This window comes from Agelaius tricolor, unplaced genomic scaffold, assembly GCF_023055355.1.
Source record: "Agelaius tricolor isolate 1412-34295 unplaced genomic scaffold, bAgeTri1.0.p SCAF_6, whole genome shotgun sequence".
Lineage (NCBI taxonomy): Eukaryota > Metazoa > Chordata > Aves > Passeriformes > Icteridae > Agelaius > Agelaius tricolor.
Genome location: NW_027269266.1, coordinates 53,039,594 through 53,059,980, shown reverse-complemented (window position 1 = coordinate 53,059,980; position 20,387 = coordinate 53,039,594). Strand labels below are relative to the sequence as shown.

General features: G+C 37.9%; 1 protein-coding gene and 1 long non-coding RNA gene across 13 annotated transcripts in view; one reads left to right on the top strand and one right to left on the bottom strand.

Moving 5' to 3' along the window:
• Positions 1–258: 258 nt before the first annotated feature.
• On the bottom strand, positions 259–3,477 carry LOC139591308 (uncharacterized). The gene is made up of 2 exons (XR_011679608.1): positions 3,124–3,477; positions 259–3,046 (listed from the first exon to the last, which is right to left on the bottom strand). It is a non-coding gene; the product is annotated as an uncharacterized lncRNA (long non-coding RNA).
• An 85-nt stretch (positions 3,478–3,562) lies between these two features.
• LRRFIP2 (LRR binding FLII interacting protein 2) overlaps positions 3,563–20,387 on the top strand; it is a 55,734-nt gene continuing 38,909 nt past the window's right edge. For 5 of the 12 annotated variants that reach the window (XM_071429846.1, XM_071429844.1, XM_071429841.1 and 2 more), the window contains exons 1-2: positions 3,572–4,115; positions 12,311–12,415. In XM_071429846.1, the coding sequence (XP_071285947.1) occupies positions 12,326–12,415 (90 nt within the window). In that variant the 5' untranslated portion in view covers positions 3,572–4,115; positions 12,311–12,325. Of the gene's footprint in view, positions 4,116–12,310; positions 12,416–20,387 lie in introns of all 12 variants that reach the window. The other 7 variants (XM_071429835.1, XM_071429838.1, XM_071429836.1 and 4 more) reach the window with 4 other exon arrangements.

Sequence of the window (20,387 nt, the reverse complement as noted above, 5' to 3'; positions counted from 1 at the left end):
TTTACCCTTTTAAAACTTTACTTTCCATAGGAAAATTTGGTTATTTAATCTTGGGTATTTAGACTCAGGGAAAATCCACTTTTCCAAAGGAAATAGTAAGGAATTGATTGTGAGGATTGCTTCTTCAGCAATATGTTTTGAAAGTTATTGCCAAAACATACCAGTGTAATTTGGAGAACAGGAAAAGTCTATTAAACAAATTAAACCAATTAAAAGAAACTGACCTGATTTGTATAATCATGTACAGACACATCTATATATGTACATAAAGAAAGAGGAGTAATTTATTCCTGTAACCAAACCATCTTGCACAATTTAAGTTGCTTAAAACCATAGATATAATTACAAGTAATATTTTCAATTATAACACATAGAAGAAAGCGCTGCTACTTACTTAGAACAGGAAATCATATTAGAAACAATATTCAGGCCAAAATATTTTCAGAAGCAATATGGTTTCAAATAGACTTGGATACTTTCAACTCCTTAAACTGCCAAGAGCTACCTTTACATTGTGGAAGAGAAGTGAAAAAGTGGCAACGGAATAAACTGCTTCATTGGTTAGTTTCTTGGTGAGTTTGAACTTTGATCTACTACAGCTTTGATCTAGTACAGCTGGGGAGGAAAAAGAAAAAGTAAAGTCTGTTCAGTTGTGTCAAATGAATTGCTGAGTGATGGTACCTGAACTGAGGAGATGGAAACTACTGGAAAGGAAGGACACAAATGGAAATGACAGAAACAATTTGATGAGGTTGTCAGAATTTCTTAAAATGCTCTTAAATAAATGAGTCTTCATCAGTAAACCAATCTACCAGTTAAATTAATACGTGAAGTTATTCTTTCCACAAAGGGAGGGTGGCAGGGATGAGAGAGAGGGAGAGAGAGAGAGAGAGAGAGAGAATAGGGAAGACACAGAAGAGAAAATACAGATTGACATCAGGAATTAAGTTACACTATGATCCTATATTTATGCCAACACTACTACATTCCTAATCAGAAAGTGCAATAGTCATGAAACAAAAGATTCAAATTAGAAATGCTAAAGTGTGGGACCAAAAAAACAGATATTAAGAACTGCAGAAAGAGAAAACATTGCAGAGGTAAATATATTTTTTCTCTCGTACAATTTGTTAGAGTGACAAAATCTTTTAAAACTGTACACATATTATTGTAGGAGTTGACATTGTTCAAAGTATTCAATTTAACTGATTTACAGATTCATCCTAGAAATAATTTCTTAGGTGACAATCACTCTGAAAAGGACTGAGTAAGAGTCCACCCATGGAATGCCTTAATTGAGCTAAACAGTTTTACAGAGAGATTTCCAGAGAAAAGGGAGACAGTAAATCAGTAAGTTCAATTACATATGGCAAGGGATCTATATTAACCTACTATATAAAACAACAACAGTAAAGAAAAAAAAATATTCAAAGGCAGATCCAGTGATACTTCATTCATTCATTTACTTATTTTTAGCTGAAACTCATTAATAGAGCAAGCTTTATACTAGCTTCAGTAATCATTTAATCATTAAAGGCATATTCATAAATAATTGATCGTTTTGTAACTGCAGTCATTTCATAGTAGAAGTTCAAACATAACTTTCATTTTCTGGCTTCTAATTGAAGATTTATAATGAAATGTATATACATATATATAATGTATATAACATGTTTAGCAATTCATTAGAAATGCTGAACTCCAAATTGCTACTGAATTGCTACTGTGCCATCCTGTACCACTGCCTGTTTTAACTGCACTGTACACAGCTTTTCAGTCAAGTAAACAACTGCTCTTTCAAGTGACAAAAATGCATTCCCGCTCTCAAGGAGATATGCATTTTACAGCATCATTGAAGAAAAATGTGCAGTCTATGATATCAAAAAGACTAGCAGTATGAAAAAAATCAATACTTCATTGTAGAAAAATGTACAAATGATTGAAAAAAAATCCTCTTTAACAGGAATACATTAATAGAGATCCCATAAAGACCTGGGACATGCCACATTTCAGAAAGCTCTCCACAAACCTTCTACTCAAGAATGAACAAAAGACTCTTCCAACCAACTAGGGCAAACCAAAACAGCCCAAAATGTTTTTAATGATGATTGTCTATAAACAGAATCTCTCAGCAGGTGAGTCCTTCTGCAGAATAAATGTCAAATAAAAATGAAGGTTTTAAGCCAGTACTTTTTCTGGTCTTTTCTATAGATGGTCCATGAGAAACTTTTTACTTCACCTCCCTCCAGTGAGATCATCCTCTATTACTACAGAAATTAATGTGATGTTAAAAATAAGGATGGTGAGGTTATACTGTAGGATCAGATGAGGAAAAAGATTGAGAGAGTGTAGGTTTTTCACACAGAAAATTATAAAATACTAATGAAACACAAGAAATATGTTATACATCTGCTTTAATAGATTTAAATCACTTGCATATCCCTTTTTCTTTACTTTGTGCACATCCACTCGAGCTTATTTTAGTAAGACATTTGAACTCTGGTGCATGTTTTTGAGTCTTACCACTATGCTTGTCATTTTAACAGTTGCTTTTTCATTTCCATGTGATTTCCAACATACAAAACGCCATCTCCTCTAATTATCTCTACACTCTTAAGAAACACCCTGCACTTAACTTCAGAGGTGTTGGAAAGCAAATTACTACCAGTGTGATCCCCAGTCTATCTCACAGCAGAATCTCATCAATTTTCATGACTGTCTGTGTATAAACCGCAATATGGTACAGTAATTTCTTTTTTACAAGTATTTTTTTCCTTAGGGATTATGCCGTATTTAAATTTTGATATTACAGTCGTGTTTAGGCCAGTCTAAGCGAAGGTGCCAATGTCTGCAAACTATTTTTACTCATAAACCTGGATACTCATGCAGTAAATCTTCCGAAATGCTCTTGTGCCATGTGGAAGCGGTGGGAACTGGGCACACAAACGAGCACGGCGACTCCCAGCGGCCCGGCCGAGGCTGATGCAGCGCGCTGCTGTTCTTTAGCGGCAGCCACGGTCTCCCGGAGCTCTCGCATGCCCGTTCCCTGGGGAAGGCCGATCAGTAAAACAAGCCCTAGCTAAACCCGGGAACGAAGCACAAAGCAGGCGGTGCCAGACCTACCTCCACCCACCACCACAGCACTGAGTCAGCCGCCCGCCCAATGATAAGGGGGGGCGAGGCGGAGAGCGTGCGCTGCGGTACGACACACTACAGAGAACGACGCTCCCTCCCTCCGCTGCCTGCTGAGGAAAGGAGAAGCGAGGCGAGAGGAGGGCGCTGCTCCTTCGGATCGCCTCCTCGCCTTCCCTGGGCTGAAAGGCCTCCACAGGGCACAGTGACCCACACCGGCCCAAAACCCCAGTAGCACATCACCTGCCCGGGAGGCGGCCAGGACCCTGGCAGCGGAGCCGGGCGGGGCGGGGCGCGGCATCGCCCACCACCGTTCACGGCCGTTCACGGCCGTCCCCGCAGCCGCGCCCGCTCTGCGCACGCGGGCGTACCGCCCTCTCGCCCTCTCCTCCGTGGCGCCTGCGCGCTTCGCCCCCTGGCCTGTGTGGGGCCGGGCAAATGCGGTGGCTGTCGGTGCCAGCGTGGGTCGCGGTGTCTCCTGCCCTTCGGCTGTCGGGCGCTCGCTCTCTTCTGCTCAGCGCCGGCCCCTTCCTTCCGCACGCGGTTTGAAATTTACCGCAGTCTCTCACTCGAGTTCTCGATGGGGCCGTAAGCGCCTGGCGCCGAAGGGGAGGAGGCAAGAGTGCGGGGCGGGGAAGAGGAAGGCGGCCTGGAGCGGGGCGGCTTGTCTGCCTGCAGCTCCGGTTCTCCCAACCCCTCACGGGGAACGGTTGGTAGGGGACGGTGGAGAGGGTTAAGTGAGGTAGCAGTTCCCTTGTTGCGGCCCGTGGGCGGTCCCTGTGCGGCGGGCACTGTGGTTGCCCTGGGGCGGCTTTTGCCACTGTTCCCCTATCTCTGGGCGTAGGGAGTGAGGGAAGGAAGGAGCCTGAAGTGATTCCGGGATCCACGGGCCCCTCACACCCCTGGAAACGGTGGAGGGAAGAGTGGAACAATTGCCCCCTCCCTCCTGAGGCGTCCCGGTTCTGCGGCAGGCTGGCCCGCAGGTAAGACTCCCTGGGGCCCAGGCAGGGTAAGGGCGAGGGCCGGGAGGAGGAAGGGTGTCATAGACACAAAACTCGGGCGACGAAGCGGGGCGGGAACCCGGTTCTTCAGGTTTGGAGGAGCGGCCAAGGCGGAACTCGTTGGTCAGGTCGGCGAGCAGGAGAGGCTTAGGGCGGCGGTGTGCGGCCCCTTCCGTGTGGCCGCGGTCGGCTTGGTGCGGGCGGACCAGGGGAAGCCGAGCCCGGCCTAGCCCGAGCCCTTCCGGCGGGCTGCTGCTGCTCGCCGGGAGCGATCCCTCCTCCTGGTCCTCGGGGAGCTGCCGTGCGCCCCTTGGGGGCTGCGTGGAAACGGCGAAATGACGGAAAAAGGAAGATGTGCTGAAATCACAGCAGTGTGTATTTCGGTGCCTTTCTCCTACTTCCTCGGCGCACGTTACCACGGCTTCGCTATTCCCGGAACAGTAGGGCGTGCCCCCTCTGCAGCGAGCTGTGTTGGGAGTCGGTCACTCTTGCTGATGCTTAGTCGTTTGGTTTTCAGAAATTTATTTTGGAGTACGCTGTTTTATTTTTAGTATACCCTGTTGCTATAATTATAAAAACGTCGTTGAGGGTGATAAGAGAGATTAACATATTCATGAGTTTGGAAGAAGCCGAAAACAGCTCCAGACTGTGATCTGCTCAATGTGTTTTAAGTGATTTTCAGTTTGAATCCGAGCGTGACTCTTTGAAGGGCAGTGTTATGTATTTCACTGATAATAAAAATATTTTGTAGATGAAGTAGTACTGTGTTGACTTTATGTGATATACTCAGTGATTTTTCGCATTTTAGAGGGACCTGCAGGCATTTTTTACTTGAAATGAGGAAGGTCTAAGATCAGTTTCCTCCCTTCAAAATATTTTCTCCCTTCAAAATTATTGGGGTAAAACATCTCTAGAGATGTGGGGCGGGAGGTTTGCTACCAAGTATAATACTAAATCAGTGTTTGAGCTCTTTAAATGTTCATTGTGTCTTGATTGCGAAATGATGTAAATAAATGTATTGCGGCCCAGAAACAGTTACCCTCTTAATATACATCTGCTTCCTTGGTTAATGTAATTGCTTAGTGATGATGTAAAAAAGAGAAAAGGTGCTTTAGCAGCACAAAATTGTTTTACATACATGACATAATTTTCCTATTGTTTCCTGTTACTTGGGTTTGGAGGTATTTAGCTTACTGTAAGTCAGTCTTACCTGAACTGAATTCTTGGCTGTAACTGGAAACTTGTGAATAGAAGACGGTTGTGTGAAATGTGTCAGGTGTAGCTTGTTGCCCTATACACCAGTATTTCTTGTGAATTGACTACAGAGGAGCTTTTTTAAAAGTCTCATTCTCTCAGAAGATGGCACAGTATTATAATACATGTAAACTTTCAGAAAGTGCTGTTTAGACTCTGTGTAGTGGGGATATGTTATTAAGGTCTAGATTTTCATATAGCACACAAGTTGGCATGTGCATATACCAAAAAAACCTAGATCAGTATCATACATAATTGAATAGCTCTGGTATATAATGTAAGCAGAGGATAAGAAAGAACTAATAGATTTGATACTGTGTTGTTGTTTGTAAGATCCTAATGTGAAGATGTGTGGTGATAGTAATGAGTTAGTGCAGCCCAGTAGCATTACAAAAAAAATGCTATAACTACTTTCTGAGAAAGTAATAAATTTTATTATCTTAATATCTGGAAACTAGGTAATGTGTAATTGTAGGTAAAGGACAGTTTGTGTTTATGCATTACATGCACCGCAAAATAGTTTATGTAAGTAACACTGTCTGCTTGTGAAGGTGATATTAAAGTTCACATTTCCTTGAGCTAAGTTAACAGTGTTAGATCTGCTTTAAGGGAAGAGGTGAAGGGGTATTTATGAAAGAAGGGTCAGGTGGACATAAGTGTTTCTAAGCCTACAAACTTCACTACCATAGCAGAGAATTAGTCAGCAGGAATGATGTCAGCTGTTCCTTCAGCTGCTGTTTCTTCTAAGGGGTACCCAGGACAATTTCTTTCCCTTGCTGCAGTAGCTTTTCTTCATTGTACTGTAATTGTAGCACAAGTAGGAAAGAGTGTAGGAGTGTATTAAATTGATGGGGGAAAAATATTTTAAATAGTTGCAGCTTGTTACAGTGTGTGGGTTGTTACCATGGGGCACTCCATTTCATTAAAAAAAAAAGTGCAGCCTCAATATAGCAGCAGTGTTTGGTTTTTTAATGAGCAATGAATCATTCTTTTCCAAAATGACAGAAAGGGTACTCATTTTGAAAAAGCTGACAGTGTAAAAATGATGGTTGCTTCATTTTAGAGTAAACACTTCTGAAAGATCCTTGTCGGGTTTTTTTATTATGCATTTTCATAATTTTTTATAGTGCTCATTTTAGTACTGTTATCCCCTTATGTTTTAAAGTTCCATTTGAATTCTTAGTTTATTCCTGGATCTCTAGCGTTTATAGTAGCACTGATTCTAGAAAAGTCAGTCCCTTTACGTTGCTTTTCTGAAAGTTATATATGCTTTATACTGTGTCCCTAGAGATCCTCTGGTGAGTCACCATTATAAGAGCTTTCCAGATGCTGCCTGTAACTGATGATTTTGTGTATGTAATGTACTTTTTGCAGTAATGGTATCTACAGTTGCAGCTGTTGGCAACTGACTGGCAGAGAACTCATACATCATAAAACAAGTTGTCGCTACTTGAAATTGCAAGGCGCTGTTTTGGAATTTTGGTAATTTGCAAAGACTGGTGAAGGTCACCAAAGATAGCTTGGTAGGTCTGGAGGTGTCTCATAGTTCTACAGGGCTGTAGGATGCCTTTAGTACATTGGCACACGTAAAGCATTGCAAGACAGTCAATGATAGGCACTGGGACACTTCATGGATTCATCAGGCACTTGCAGACTCTTGTAAGCTGCATAATGGCTTTTTAATTGTTTTAACTGGGGACTTTCTGTTGGTCTCTAACTTCATGACACCAACAAACTGAGGGATCTCAACTCCCTCTAAGGAATTACAATTCAATTGCTAAATTCCATGAACTCATAAGAAATTGTATTTCTCAGATTTTAAAACGGCAAGTGAACTGTAAATATACTGCATTAAGGGGGTGGATCGTGCAGTTGTCTAAAGAGTAGTTTTTTTTCCTGAAAAAGCTGACATAAGCTTGTCCACTCAGAGCAGAAACTTTGTGCTAACAGTTTTTGAAGTGGGCCATGATTAGAGATGAACAGCTTCTTAAAACAGAAACACTATTCATCAGCTGGAATAACTTTTCTCCAATATAGTGGTAAGCAGTGTAATCTTTTGGCAGATTGTAATTATATGCTTTTCTCAGTCTTTGCATTTTCCCTTTAATGTTAGCCTCTTTCACTCATAGTAGCAGCTCTTTTTTGGTAATAGTTCTTGTTTCAGTTAATATTCTGAACAAGGTTATTCGGAATGAAAATTCCAAATGAGTCCTTAAAATGATTGCTTTAAAACTCAGTCTATTTCTTTCTCAGTGCATTAAAACCTAATGTATTTGTCTCTCTTCCTACATGCCCCTTTGTTGGATCATGGTCACCCTGTGATCATGCAACCCTTTTTCTTGCATGAGTGGTTTTGGACCTATGAGCAAACATTAGTTGCAAAGAGAGTACCCTTGTATGGGGTCTTTCTTCTGAAGAAGACTCTTGTGTCTGTCTTGCATAATTTAAAATTTTTCTGTGCCTATTTGCTTTGTATCTTTTGAAGTTTGCTTGGACAAAGGTTGAAGATCAAACAAACAAGATTGTGGTTTCCAATATGATTATGCTCCTTCTCAATTATGAATGCAACTGTTGTAGTACTAATACTTTTGCATTCAGATTCTGTTTCTAAAAGACATTAGTTCTAGAGCAGTACCATTCTTCTCTGTTGTTGAATCAATTTTACAGAGATGTTATCTACACAGGTGAATTTTAGTGATCTTGTAGTCTTGTTTGAAAGAGAAAAGGGGAGTTTTGGTCTGTTATTTATAGCCTGTTCACACTAAGATATCTGGATCCTATGTATGTAATGCCAAGTATGCTGGCATACGACCCAGGCATTTAGAACAGGTGGTGCCATTGGTGATAGTGAGTGATAGGCCCTGAACTTGTAGCGTAGCTTATTTTTTTTTTTCCTCTAAGACAAATCAGACCTTTTTCTAGGAAGCAAAAAAGAAAGGAGAACCTTTAGTCGGAGGGTAAAATGAAGAAGACTAGACAGCAAGGACTTGTGGAAGAGATAAAATGTATATATGCCTGAAGTGAAGACAAATGAGAGGGCATTTGAAGTATTTCATCTCAGGTCTTCCGTTTTGTTTGGAGACTTCAGACACTTCCGTGTTTTGGAATGAAATGCAACAGGATGTCACTTCATCGGTTGTGTAATACAATGTGTTACCATGCCTATTAGAACTAGGCATGTAATAGACGTGCCTCAGGGATTTTTAACTGTAAATGCAGCAGATATTATAGTGTTCCTTCCTTTTGTATTTATCTTTCTAAACCATAAAAGACAATAGCAAACTGCTCTTTGTCTGATTTTGTTTTGGTGTTCTTTTTAGTTATTTTTATGAAAATTCTAATGTGACAGCGTGTATTAAATTCTTTATCCCATGCTGCAGCAAAATTCTTTATCGCATGCAGGAAAAGAACTTTTTGTGTAATCAGAAAGTTATTGAAGTGAAACATCTCAAAAGTATTTCTGCATGTATGTAAAGTATTGATATCCTATATTTTCCTGAGAAGTAACAGAATGATATTTATAATATTAGACTCATTAGCATATTAGCAATATATCTAGGTTTCTGTAGTACCGAACTTAATAACAAGAAATTAAATACTCTGACATACATCAGCCAAATTAAAAGTTAAATGGAATGGAAGAAATTGTGACAAGACCTTTGAAGAAATATTAAAACATCTAATTAAAGAATACTTATATTGAGGTGTAGTTTCAAAATTGCGAACAATAATAAATGTAGAACCATATATTTTATTTTAGGAAGATTCTTTGGAGGTCATCCTTTGCCCAAAGTATTGTCAATTAGAAAAGGTTTTTCAGAGCCTTGTCTAGTTAAGTTTTTACCATCTTCAGGGATGGATATTCCACAGCCTCTCTAGGCTGGTGTTTAACTGTTCTATTCTTCAACTCTAGCGTCTCCTGTTTGCACATGATTTCTGCTGGAGATGTGGACACTCTAGGTTTGTGTGTATCTATGCTGTTCTCTAATATGTCCCAATGCATATGCCAGTGAGACCATACCTAACAAGCTCACATTTGCACACTTAAGGTGTGTACTGACCCTCCCTGTACTCACCACCTGCTAGCTGGAGTGCAGGATCTTGCATCCACTAGGAGGGATGCTGTATTGGTTTAGCTTGGGCAGATATCATGCAATCAGTGGGGTGATTTCTGGCAGCATCAAACTAGGGTTTGACTGATGCTGTTATCCCTCCAAAGTTACTGCTACTGTCACTGTTGATTTGGGTTTTATTTTCAAGAGGACTCCTTTACTTCAAACAAGTGCTTCTGTCTGATTTCCTAGTTTCTGTTTAATGTAACTGACAAGCCTCTTGCTCTCTTGTAACATGACCAGGTTTGGGCCTGTACCCTGTCAGACAGTTTTGCTTATTTGATTCACGCACACAGATTCCCATCTTCACCTTTGTTATTATCCAGACTGTTCTTTCAAGGGTGGGGCTTGGCAAGCACCCACCACTCTCACCTGTGTCACTAAACAGTGGCCCTAACGTTTTCTTAGTCATTCTTGTGTTCCCAATGTCCTTAGAATAGTCTTTCTCTTTGTCCTTATCAGCCTTTGCTAGTTTTGGCTTCACCTGAGCTTTGATTTTCTTAATTCCTTTTTGTAGGCAAAGACAACATCTCTGTATACCTTCTGAGTAATAATCTGTCGTGTCCCGTCTTGTGTTTGGGCTCAGTCAGGAGTTCTGTGCTTGTTCTAGGTGAGAAGCGTGGTAGATTGCTGGCAGGGATGCCACACTTGCTTTCCTCCACAGCAACTGAGATGTAGTGGTTTTCCCCATTTAAAGCATCAGTATCTAATTTTTATGAAATTACTACTCTGTAAATTAGTACTTCCTGTAAACTGAATGTAACTATACTAAAATTAGCTGTATTTTAGCTAGAAACCATTACATTCCCCAAATCAGTCTGCCAGCTGAGAGCATTTCACTGAGTTAACAAACCAAAGTTTGTTGTCTATTAGAAATGGTATGTTGTTTAGAGGATGTCAAGAAATGTAGTTCAAGTCTATGGTATGTGCAGTTACTCTGCAGTTCTTTCTAACATGGTAAATACTTTTTAAAGAAATATGGCCTTTAATGTGTCAATTAAAATAATTTTATTCTTAGTGACTTCTAGTAGATAGATTGGATTTCTGTTCTTACACGAACCTGTTTATTGTAATAAACATTTAATGATTTTTCTTGTGGCTAGTGTATAACATTGTTAAGGCCTTCTGTAGTATGGGTGGTATTATTTTGTGTCCATGTAACTTTTAGTTTGGGCCCTGTCTGCTTTTAATATGTGAAATCAGCCAATAAGAATTACTGAAAAAAGAGGCTGATTTTTTGAGACATTCAGAATGTGGGCAGCAACTTGTAGTTCTGAGCTTAAACCTCTGCCACCGAGATCTCCAAACTGTTTGTGCCTATATTTGTCTAAATTTACTTGAATACAAGACATAAGTTTACTTGCTTATTTTTAAGACTAAATATACAGACTCTTACCAAATGAAATAGCAGTGACAATATTGAGCAGATGAAGAACAGTAAAATACCTGTAAAATTTGAAGCAGAGTAAAAAAATCTTATTGCTTGCAAGGAAAAGAAAGCAGTAATAATATAAAGTTATTAAAGGAAGGGTGATGAAAAGGTGTAGAAGCTAAAATATAAGAGAAAAAAAAAGGCCTGTGATGCTACTTGGTGTCTTTCAGTGTCAGAAAATACCCCAATATATTTTGGCTTTGTGATTGCTGTGTAAAAGTAATAAAGTAAAAACTCTGCTTGTACAAAAATAGCTATCACTTTGTGGTTTTTTTCCTCCTTTCTTTTTGACTAAACTATAATCAATTACTGAGTCTTTGCTAGTTAGATCCAGTAAGAAAGGCAGTTATTGTACCAGTTCAGTTTCAAAAGGATAGCCAATACTAGATACCTTTTAGATGTCTTCTTCCTGCAAATAGAAGTTGTTTATTATAACTAAGGTGTTTTCTCAAACCCTGTGTAGGATACTTGCCTTGTCAAATAGCTGGACTACCACCAAATCCAGCAAATTCTAGTCTTACATTTGAGAGGATCTGGATGTCTGGAAGTAGGATTTCTTTAGGATATTTGAAAAAACTTATATAGTTGTGTTTTTTGAGGTTTTTTTTTTTTGGTGTAACATTTTTTGATCGTGTCTATATGGGCTATGTTTTGTTTTGCTTTGTTGGTCATTTTTATATGCTTGCAATTCATAAGAGATTTCTGGAGGAAAAGTAAGAGTATATGATGGTAGCATATTTCTCTCTTCATTTCCAGTTTGAGAATCTTCTTAAGTAAAAGAGAGGGGTTTTTTGCGTAAAGGTGTCTATTTCTGCTATAGTAAAACTTTTGCTTTAGAAGACAGCAGCTCAGTTGCATGAGAACAGCTGTATTAAAATGTAAGTAAGTCACATCTACCTACTTGGATGCTTAGTAAAGTTTTTCTTCCGAGTCTTTTCTGTGTTGAGGAGACCTCTAATGATCATGCAAATTTAATTCTTGAACACTTTGTCTATAGTGGTTTTTTTTCCAACATCTGTTAATTAAATGGATATGTCATTTCAGGAGTTACATAAATTGACAGAGAACAGAGGCATTCTTTTTGAGACAGGAGCAGTTTACAGTTGTGCCTGACTTTGAAGCTGTAGGTAAACTCATGGGTTCTGTTCAGTAGAAAACTTCTCTATGTGCACCTTGAAGGATGCAGCGGTGTTCTGTAATGCTGCCACAAGCTTATGTGTGGCCATTACATGCCAATTGCATATTGATGTCTTGAGTATTACGTAGCTAAAGATTGGAAAACTTAGGACATTTTGGCATGTAGGTTGGTTGATTGTTTTTAATTTTAATTTGATATTAATTAAAACTGAGCTTTGTCCTATCTGTGTTTTCAAATACAGATTCAGAGAATAAAAATGGGAACTCCTGGATCAGGACGGAAGAGAACTCCAGTGAAAGACAGATTTTCTGCAGAAGATGAAGCTCTAAGCAACATTGCCAGAGAGGTTTGCTCATTGTAAAGTGTCTTGAATTCAGAAATAGGGATGAAAGCAAACTCATTATCTAGGAAAAGTTAATTTTTTTACAGATGTGCATAAAAAAGTGTAATTAGCCAAAAATATGACAATTAATATAAGCTAAGAGAATTATTGATCAAAAAAATCACATTAACTGAAATGTCAACATAGTGAGATATTAACTGTATGACTAGTGTAACCTTATGGATTTACACTTAAGCCTAGCAGCTATTTCTACAGATACTTACATGCTTAAAGATAAATGAAAAATATAGCTGCTATTTCAAGTGCAAAACTAAAAAACATACACATTTATCCTGTTACAGTGTGTAGTATTCTTAAGATGGTAAGTATAGTGTATTAGTATTGAATGGGTAGTAGTCACTATTAAAATATGTTTGTAATAGTATCTATTTCAAATGTGAGAAGTCTAGTTTTTTCTAAATAAGCCTAATATGTACACTGTACCAGGAATTCCACCACCCCAAAAAAGAGGGCTGGAGATAACCAGCAAAAAGTGCAATTAAGAAAAAGTTGATACAAAGGGGAATTTTGTCCAATGGGATTTTGGCAGTTGGAATTTGAAGTCTTAGAGATGTCTGTTTGGACCAGAGTTTTTCTTGGTGGAGATGCTGTGACTAGGGAACAAAAGTCTTAATACTGTTTGTATACAAGTGAATTCAGGTTCTTTGGAGCTACATTATCTACAAAGCTGCTTGCCCTAGTTAACATAAAGGAGTGCAAAATGCAGATTCTAATTGGCTTTGTAGTGTAAATAGTTGTCTGTATATGTGTATGTAAGGCAATGTAGGGAGGTGATAGGTCTCTGAAGAGAAAGCTTATTTAGGTATTTTCAAGTGTATCTATCATAGACTGTAGGCAAAATATATGCCTTGTCATTAAAAAGAAAAAAATGGTTGGTAATTTTTCAGAAAGTTATGTTCTCAGTCACGTTCTAGTACTAATGGAAGGTCTCATGCTATCAGCCAAGTCCTGTGTGGGACTCTGGATAATACATGTGGGACTCTGGATAATACTCATCAAGTTCCATCACTCATTTTTTGGTGAAAACAGTGAGTAAAAAAGAAAGAATATGGCCCTAAATTTCTTTGATTATATGCATGCTTCCATAACATCAACTTGTCGTTTAACCTAGAAAAGGATCTCAATAGTAACAAGTTATACATAATATCTTATTTAAAATTACTGTTGGGCTTAGTTCTCTTACATCCCATTATTTTAGAAGACGTTACTTACTAGAATTGAATTGAATCCTGTAATACATGTGTCTTCTGTGGAAAAGCTTCCTAAGGGTGTTCTAGGGATTAAGAGATGGTAAACAGAATATGCAGAAACAAAAGGCTGCACTCAGGATAATCTGTGTGGTGAAACTGCATAAAAGTGCTCTGGGATTGTGAGCAGTCACAAAATGGCACTAGGAAGAATTGGAATTTGTAATACAAAGAACTATAGTAAAGTGACTCTAATGTAGTGTATGACATTTCAAGGTGTTTTTTCTCTAAAAGTTCAGATTTCAGAAAGTGATATTCTTATTCTTTGTTACCATTTTAATATGACAAAATTGTGATTTCCTTGTTCTATGGCATGTGTCAAAAAAAAAAAAAGATATCTTCCTTTTAGTACCAGTAAACATTGCTTTTTAGGAAATTTGGTTTAAAGAATTCTTTGGCACTGATCCACTAAGGTCATTTCCATATAGTCATTCTTCTGCACTGCTTCAATCTGATGTCATTTTATATGAAAATATTTAATGGAAAATAGGGGCACTATTGTAAGCATCTGAGGTACCTGGTCAGACTGCTTCCTCTTTGATATTTCTTTGATTTTTTTCCATCTTTCCTTCGCATCAGAAAACTTTTTTGTTCTGTTGGCTGTCCCCTCCCCTTTATTTCTTGTACTTAACTTCTGTTATATAGAGACCTCTTCTACATATTTTCCTTGATGTGGGACTGTGCATTGAGACAAGCATTTTTACAACGTCTGTGTTACGCACAAATATGCTAAAACATCAACACTAGAGTGAATGTCTGCCTTATTCCAAGAACTTTTGAGTTACTAAACCTCTTTCTTAGGGACCTACTTTTTATACTATGGTGTATAATTTTTCCTGACATTGAATTTCCTTGCTCACTGGAACTGAGGAAGAGTAAAGGTGATCCAGGGACAGGGATCTATCTGTGCATCCTTTCCTGGAAGCAATGCACTTTCCCTATTTCACAGTGTCTGAAGTGAGATTACTTGCAGTTGATCAGTTTGGCAGTCTTATCCTGGTACAACAGTCTGTCAGGCTGTGGTGGTTTTAGTTTGAACACCAATTTTGTGTGGTGGTTTTTGTTCACCAATTTGAGATTTCTCAGCCAACGCACTAATTAATGTAGTGGGTTCAGTGCTGGCTAAACGCCAGTGCACTTACTAGAATATGCTTATTTCCTTGTGAGATAGGATTAAGAGGAAAGCAAAGCAGGCTCAAAACTTTAAAAGGGTATAAAGAAAACTTATATTAACAGAAACTAAACGAATAATAAGAACCTTCAGAACACTTCTTCCCCCCTCCCTAACACTTTCTTTCCTACTGATAATGTAAAGAGACAAAACACACATGCTTTTTTCAAAAGCTGCAGGAGCAGGTGTAGATATATTGTCCATGTGTTTCCTGCAAGGAGATAACAGAACTGTGGTTTTAAAAGCACCTAACTACATTAAAATGGAGTAGATGAGTGTATTCTAATTATAGCAAGGTTAATTAGACGTCAGCTTATCACTTAAAAGAAATAAAAAAGCCTATCTCCTGAAAATATAGAGTTTTTTTATGTGACCTTTTGGTTCTTTCTCTAGTTTTTGTAATGGGTTCTGAAACTGTTAGCTTTCTAAGATTGACAAAGTCACCTGGTGTAGAAGATAGTTTCATCTATCTTGTGCAAAGTTTGAGCTTCCCAAAGTACAAGTAATGATTGTCTAGCGTAACTTCAGGCTCCTGGCAAAGTTATAGTCTCATTTGTTAAACAAAAAGACTTAACTGCTTGAAAATTCCCACGTTTCTATATGAATGAAAATTGAGATTTATATTCTCAAGGTTTTGTGTTCACAGTCTATATTGAATACAGCTGATATGATCTCAAGATGTTTTCCCTGTGTGTTTCTTGTGGGGATTCTCCCCTTGTTAGATTCTTTTGCGGACGGAATATCATTGGCTGAGTTGTGCATCACTGCTTCACTTGTCTGTATTTTCAGACAAATTGTTCATTTTAAATATTTAGCAGTAACCTGTCATCACCATCTTTTAGGATTACATGAGACCTCTTTTTCCAAAACCAGTTTGATTATGTGAGAACAGAGGTTTCACAGTCACTTCTGTGTTCTTGCATTGCCTGTGGTTCATGCTCAGATACAGTGAATATTGTGGCAGAGAGTGATAAGAGTCTGACACATATCATCTCACTGTCCTCAACCTGCTAAGCAGGAGTTTGAAGGCACAATCAGGATTTACCATTCATAACCTTTTTTTGAGTGTTACCATCAACAGCTCTTCCATTCTTCAGGGCTGTGTAACTAGGTGACAGAGAACTAGAGGTTGTGGACAAGCAACATTGCAACAGTGTTCACTAGGTTTCTGCCTTGTAGAATGTTGTCTCTGTGTTTTGGTTTGGTGGGTTTTTTCTCAGGAATTGTTCTCATGACTATTTTCACTATATAGCAAGAGTGTGGAAAACTCTTGAGGTGTTTTCTCATGGTAGAGAATAAAGATTAATTTTGATTTGAAATTGACTTTGTAGTAGCTCAACTGTGAGTAGAGTGCAGTTGTTCTTACTTTGATAGAGATGTAATGTTGCTGAATTGCCATGATAGAAAAAGCTGAGTTGAATATTTTTAAATGTTTGAGGGCTATATCATGAATTTAGAAGCAGTTAACAACAGTCTTTTTCATATGAATCTATTTAAAGTTTTGTACATGCTTTTCTCTTCATGTCTGTTCAGCTTCTGTTAAGAAAACAAGCAAAGTCCCAAAGAATTCCATCCTCATGGATATTGTCTTTGTAGATGCTAGGTGATTTTTTAATTTTGTTTTGGTAAGAGGTCACTAAATATTTTTCAATTGGCTGTTTCTACCTTAGTATTAATTCAAAGCCTTGTTTGCTTTTGTTTTTAAAAGTGGTTAAGGATATTTTACAGGATATAATATATTCTAGAGATTTTATAATATATATGTGAATCTGTACAATAAATGGAAAAAGAATGAGACATCAAAACAAAGACTCTTAAAACTTTAAGTCATGTTAAAAACCTAAGATTTTGTTGTTTGTAGGCGACTGGGGCAGAGAAATGAGAAGTGGAAAAGAGATTTCTGAGGAGCCATAAGAAATACTTTTGGCACATAAGTGATTGCCTTGATTTCATGAGATGGTATGGATATAAGGGCAAAAAGCATGGGAATCAGAATACAGAAAAATTGAGCAGCAGAAGGAATCATAGTTAAGCTAAAAGTTCGAATTGAAAGGGACCTTACAGATCAACCAATACCAACCCCTGTGCCATGGGGGGGTTGGAATTGGGCACAGAATCCTCTGTTTGCTTGATGAGAAAAGGTGAAATTAAGTTGCTCTACGTAGTTGTCTTTTAAGAATTACAGTGAACATTTTTAACATGCTCACCCTGATGCTGAGCAGAGCTGGCAGGGTGTCCTAGTGCCATTCCACGGACCCGTGGCAGACAGGGAGCAGCGGGTCCCGCAGCAGGGGCAGTCAGTTCCTTTACTGCTGCCATCCAGTGGAGGAAGTAAAATGCTCCTTAACCGGCCTTCCTGCGTTGGAAACTGCAGGACTGCATATCCCTTGGCAGAGAGAGATACGAGTTCTATGTAATATGTATACATAGGCCCAGGATGACAAAATAATTCAAATTTTTTCAGAGGTGAATAACATTTTAAGATAGCCTATATTTTAACCTTATGAAGCTTTTATGCTCGATCTGAGCTAATTAAAGAATCACCTTCTCCATAATATAAAAACTAAAAATAAAATACTGTTGCTTTCTAGTGAATTCCTTCTTGCAGGCAAGGGAAGGAAAAAGATGCCTATCTACACTATGGAGATATATATTATGCTTCTCCTTGCTCAACATGGAGGGAAGCCTCTATCATATAAATTCTGTGTTAATTTTAAACTTTTTACCTGGGAAAAAATATGGTTGTTACTATGAAGAGACTAAGAAAAATACATCAGAAAGGAGCGACTCCAGACTCAATATTTACAAAGACATTCCAAGTTAAAGTCTTGTCTTTCTTTTCTTCTTCCTTTTTTGCCAAAAATATTTTTGATATAACTGAAGAACTACATGTTATCTTTGAAAGTTGAGCTAAGTTTTCCAAAGATTGTGGTTGAACACGTATTTAAAAACAAATATGAAAAAATTGAAGAAGTAGGGATGGTTTTCTAAATGACTATAAATAGCTTATAATAACTGGGTTTTAGGTGAAAATCAGGAAACTGTCTCCTCCTGGAAGAAGAACATTGTCTTGCTACCTCTGTATTTACTAAATATATGCAATAAAATAAACCAATCAAAGTGAATACTGCTGTAAGGTACTGCTTAACTGCTTGAAAACAGCCAGGATAATAATCTTCTAGAATGAAATGCTTTTTATGCGGTTACAAGGAAACACTGGGGTTTTTTTTGTTCAAGTAATAGTTTTAGGTATCTGTTTTGAAATGAGGAATTCCAGAACTCAGTGGTGAACAGATTGCTTTGTTTTGTTACTTAGACCAGAGCTAATACCCAAAGAAATACAGGATTGCTTTAAAAACACAAATTTGTCCCAGAGTAGAAGGTAAATATGAATAGTATGAGTGTGTTCATATACAAAAGAAAATTTAGAGATTTAGTTATAAATTAATAATTTATTAATTAGTCCTTTTTTCTTATCCAAGTAAATTCTCAAGGACTTTTTCCGTTTTGGTTTTCCTACCCAATTTCTTTTGTTACAAAGATTTCTTCTGTAGTCTTCTATGTCCTTTTGTGATCAATTCTCTGAATAAATTCCATGCTGAATTATTGTATCTTTACCTAATTTTTGTTTTCCCTCCAGATTTTATAACATTCTTTCCATTTAAGCCACTAGTGTAAGTGCACCAGGTTTAAATACCTCATATCTTATTTCTTCAAGAAAATTCAGCTATCCCATTTCTTTTTATCAGTTGAAAGTTCCCTTAGGAAGCTTCTGAAATAGTGTCAGAGTTGCTAGATCTTGGACAATACACAGTTGAATTTTTACTTCAGAAAAATAGAAACTTGGTATGTTATATCAGTTTATAATAAGCAGTGCTTCAATTAGATAATATTACAATGGATATTTATCATATTTTATTAATGTGTGTCTGGTCTAAAGACTGTATAGAGAATAATGACCAGTGAAACTGAAATCAAGGCTGTAGTGGACAGTCTATCCTTTTCTAAGACTGGACTTTGTTTAATGCAGGCTGTAGAAAGCAATCTGTATTGGCTCCCAAGCTGCAATGAGCAACGAATAGGGATGTATTTGGTATGCTCTCTGAAGTCAAATAGTAGTTCAATTGAAAAGCATGATAACATGACTCCCTCTACTTTTGCTGTTTCATTAAAAAAAAAAAAAAACCCCAAACAAGTAGTCTAGTATTTCCGTTCTGCTCCTATAGTCCAGCTATTGTGGCTCTACATTTTCCTTAGCAGGTATTTAAAGACTTTATTTCAATGGAGCAGATGAAATTTTTTGTTAAGGATTTGTTGGTGGTGATTTGTTTCACAACTTTCATGGGCTTTTTCAGTAAGGCAACAGAGTGAATAGCAGCACCCAGGAAGAAAACTGTGTCCTTTTGAATTATGGTTGTTTCTCTATTATTGTTAATTTTGAATTTCAATAATGTAGCTATGAAGACTTGTGTGACTGCTTTGTCAAGAGAATGAAGCCTGTGCTTTAACAGATCTGCTGAGAATTAGGAATTATTTGGTATCATGGCCTTTCTAATGGTACTGCAACTTGTCTCTTGCTCTGAAGTATAGTGAAGGAAGCCTGAGAGCTGTCCTTTGAGTTAATTTGCCGAGGTTTTTGTCTTTTTTGAGATTGTGGGCTTTTTACAGGAATCTGGTTGCTCAGGTTAAAAATTAATGTAATATTAAGCCATTTCTTAAAAAAAATCTAAAAAGATAAGATTTTCTTTGTCTTCAATTTCTGCCACCCATTTTATGACAAATACCTGTAAATTCTCTTGTATTTTATCAAGAGTTTAGTAAATGATAAGAAATGGAGCTTCCCTTTTACTGTCGGCATTTAAAGTTAGGTCTCTGGGTGTACGACTAGGGGAGAGTGGTGAAATGTGAATTGATTTTTAACATGAATCAGTAAACCAATTAACTTTGTATCTTAACAGTATTATCTTTGTATTAAATTTGTAACTTAACAGTAAAACCTTGCCAGAGCATGAAGGCCAAATGCATGTATCTGCAATTGTATAGACAAAGCTAAACCCAAACTTAGCAGCTTTTTGAGTCCTTTTTCTTTCTGTGCTCCATACCTGTCAGTGTGACAGTTTATATAAGACAAAGCAATAATGGGCTACAAATGGAAGTACTTCTCTTGCATGGCAATTTTCTTGCTTTACTGTGGTGTTATCATCAGGTAGAAAGAAAAGTAGCTTTAAGCTGCTTTGAAAAAAGATTGCATTATGGCAGTCAGGAGTGTTGACACAGCCTCGGATTGTTTTGTCTGCATATGCAAAATTCAGAAAAAATAGTCTTCATGAGTCACTTGGAGTTAAGACAAACTGTTTTGAGTAATAAAGCTGTAGTGCGTCAGCCTTCTATCTTGTCATTATTTGATATTTTTAGCTTGTAGTCTAATCATAATTTGAAGTTAACCTCCCAAGTTATATACCTGTTTCATTTTCCTGAAGCACAGTAAAACAGCTTT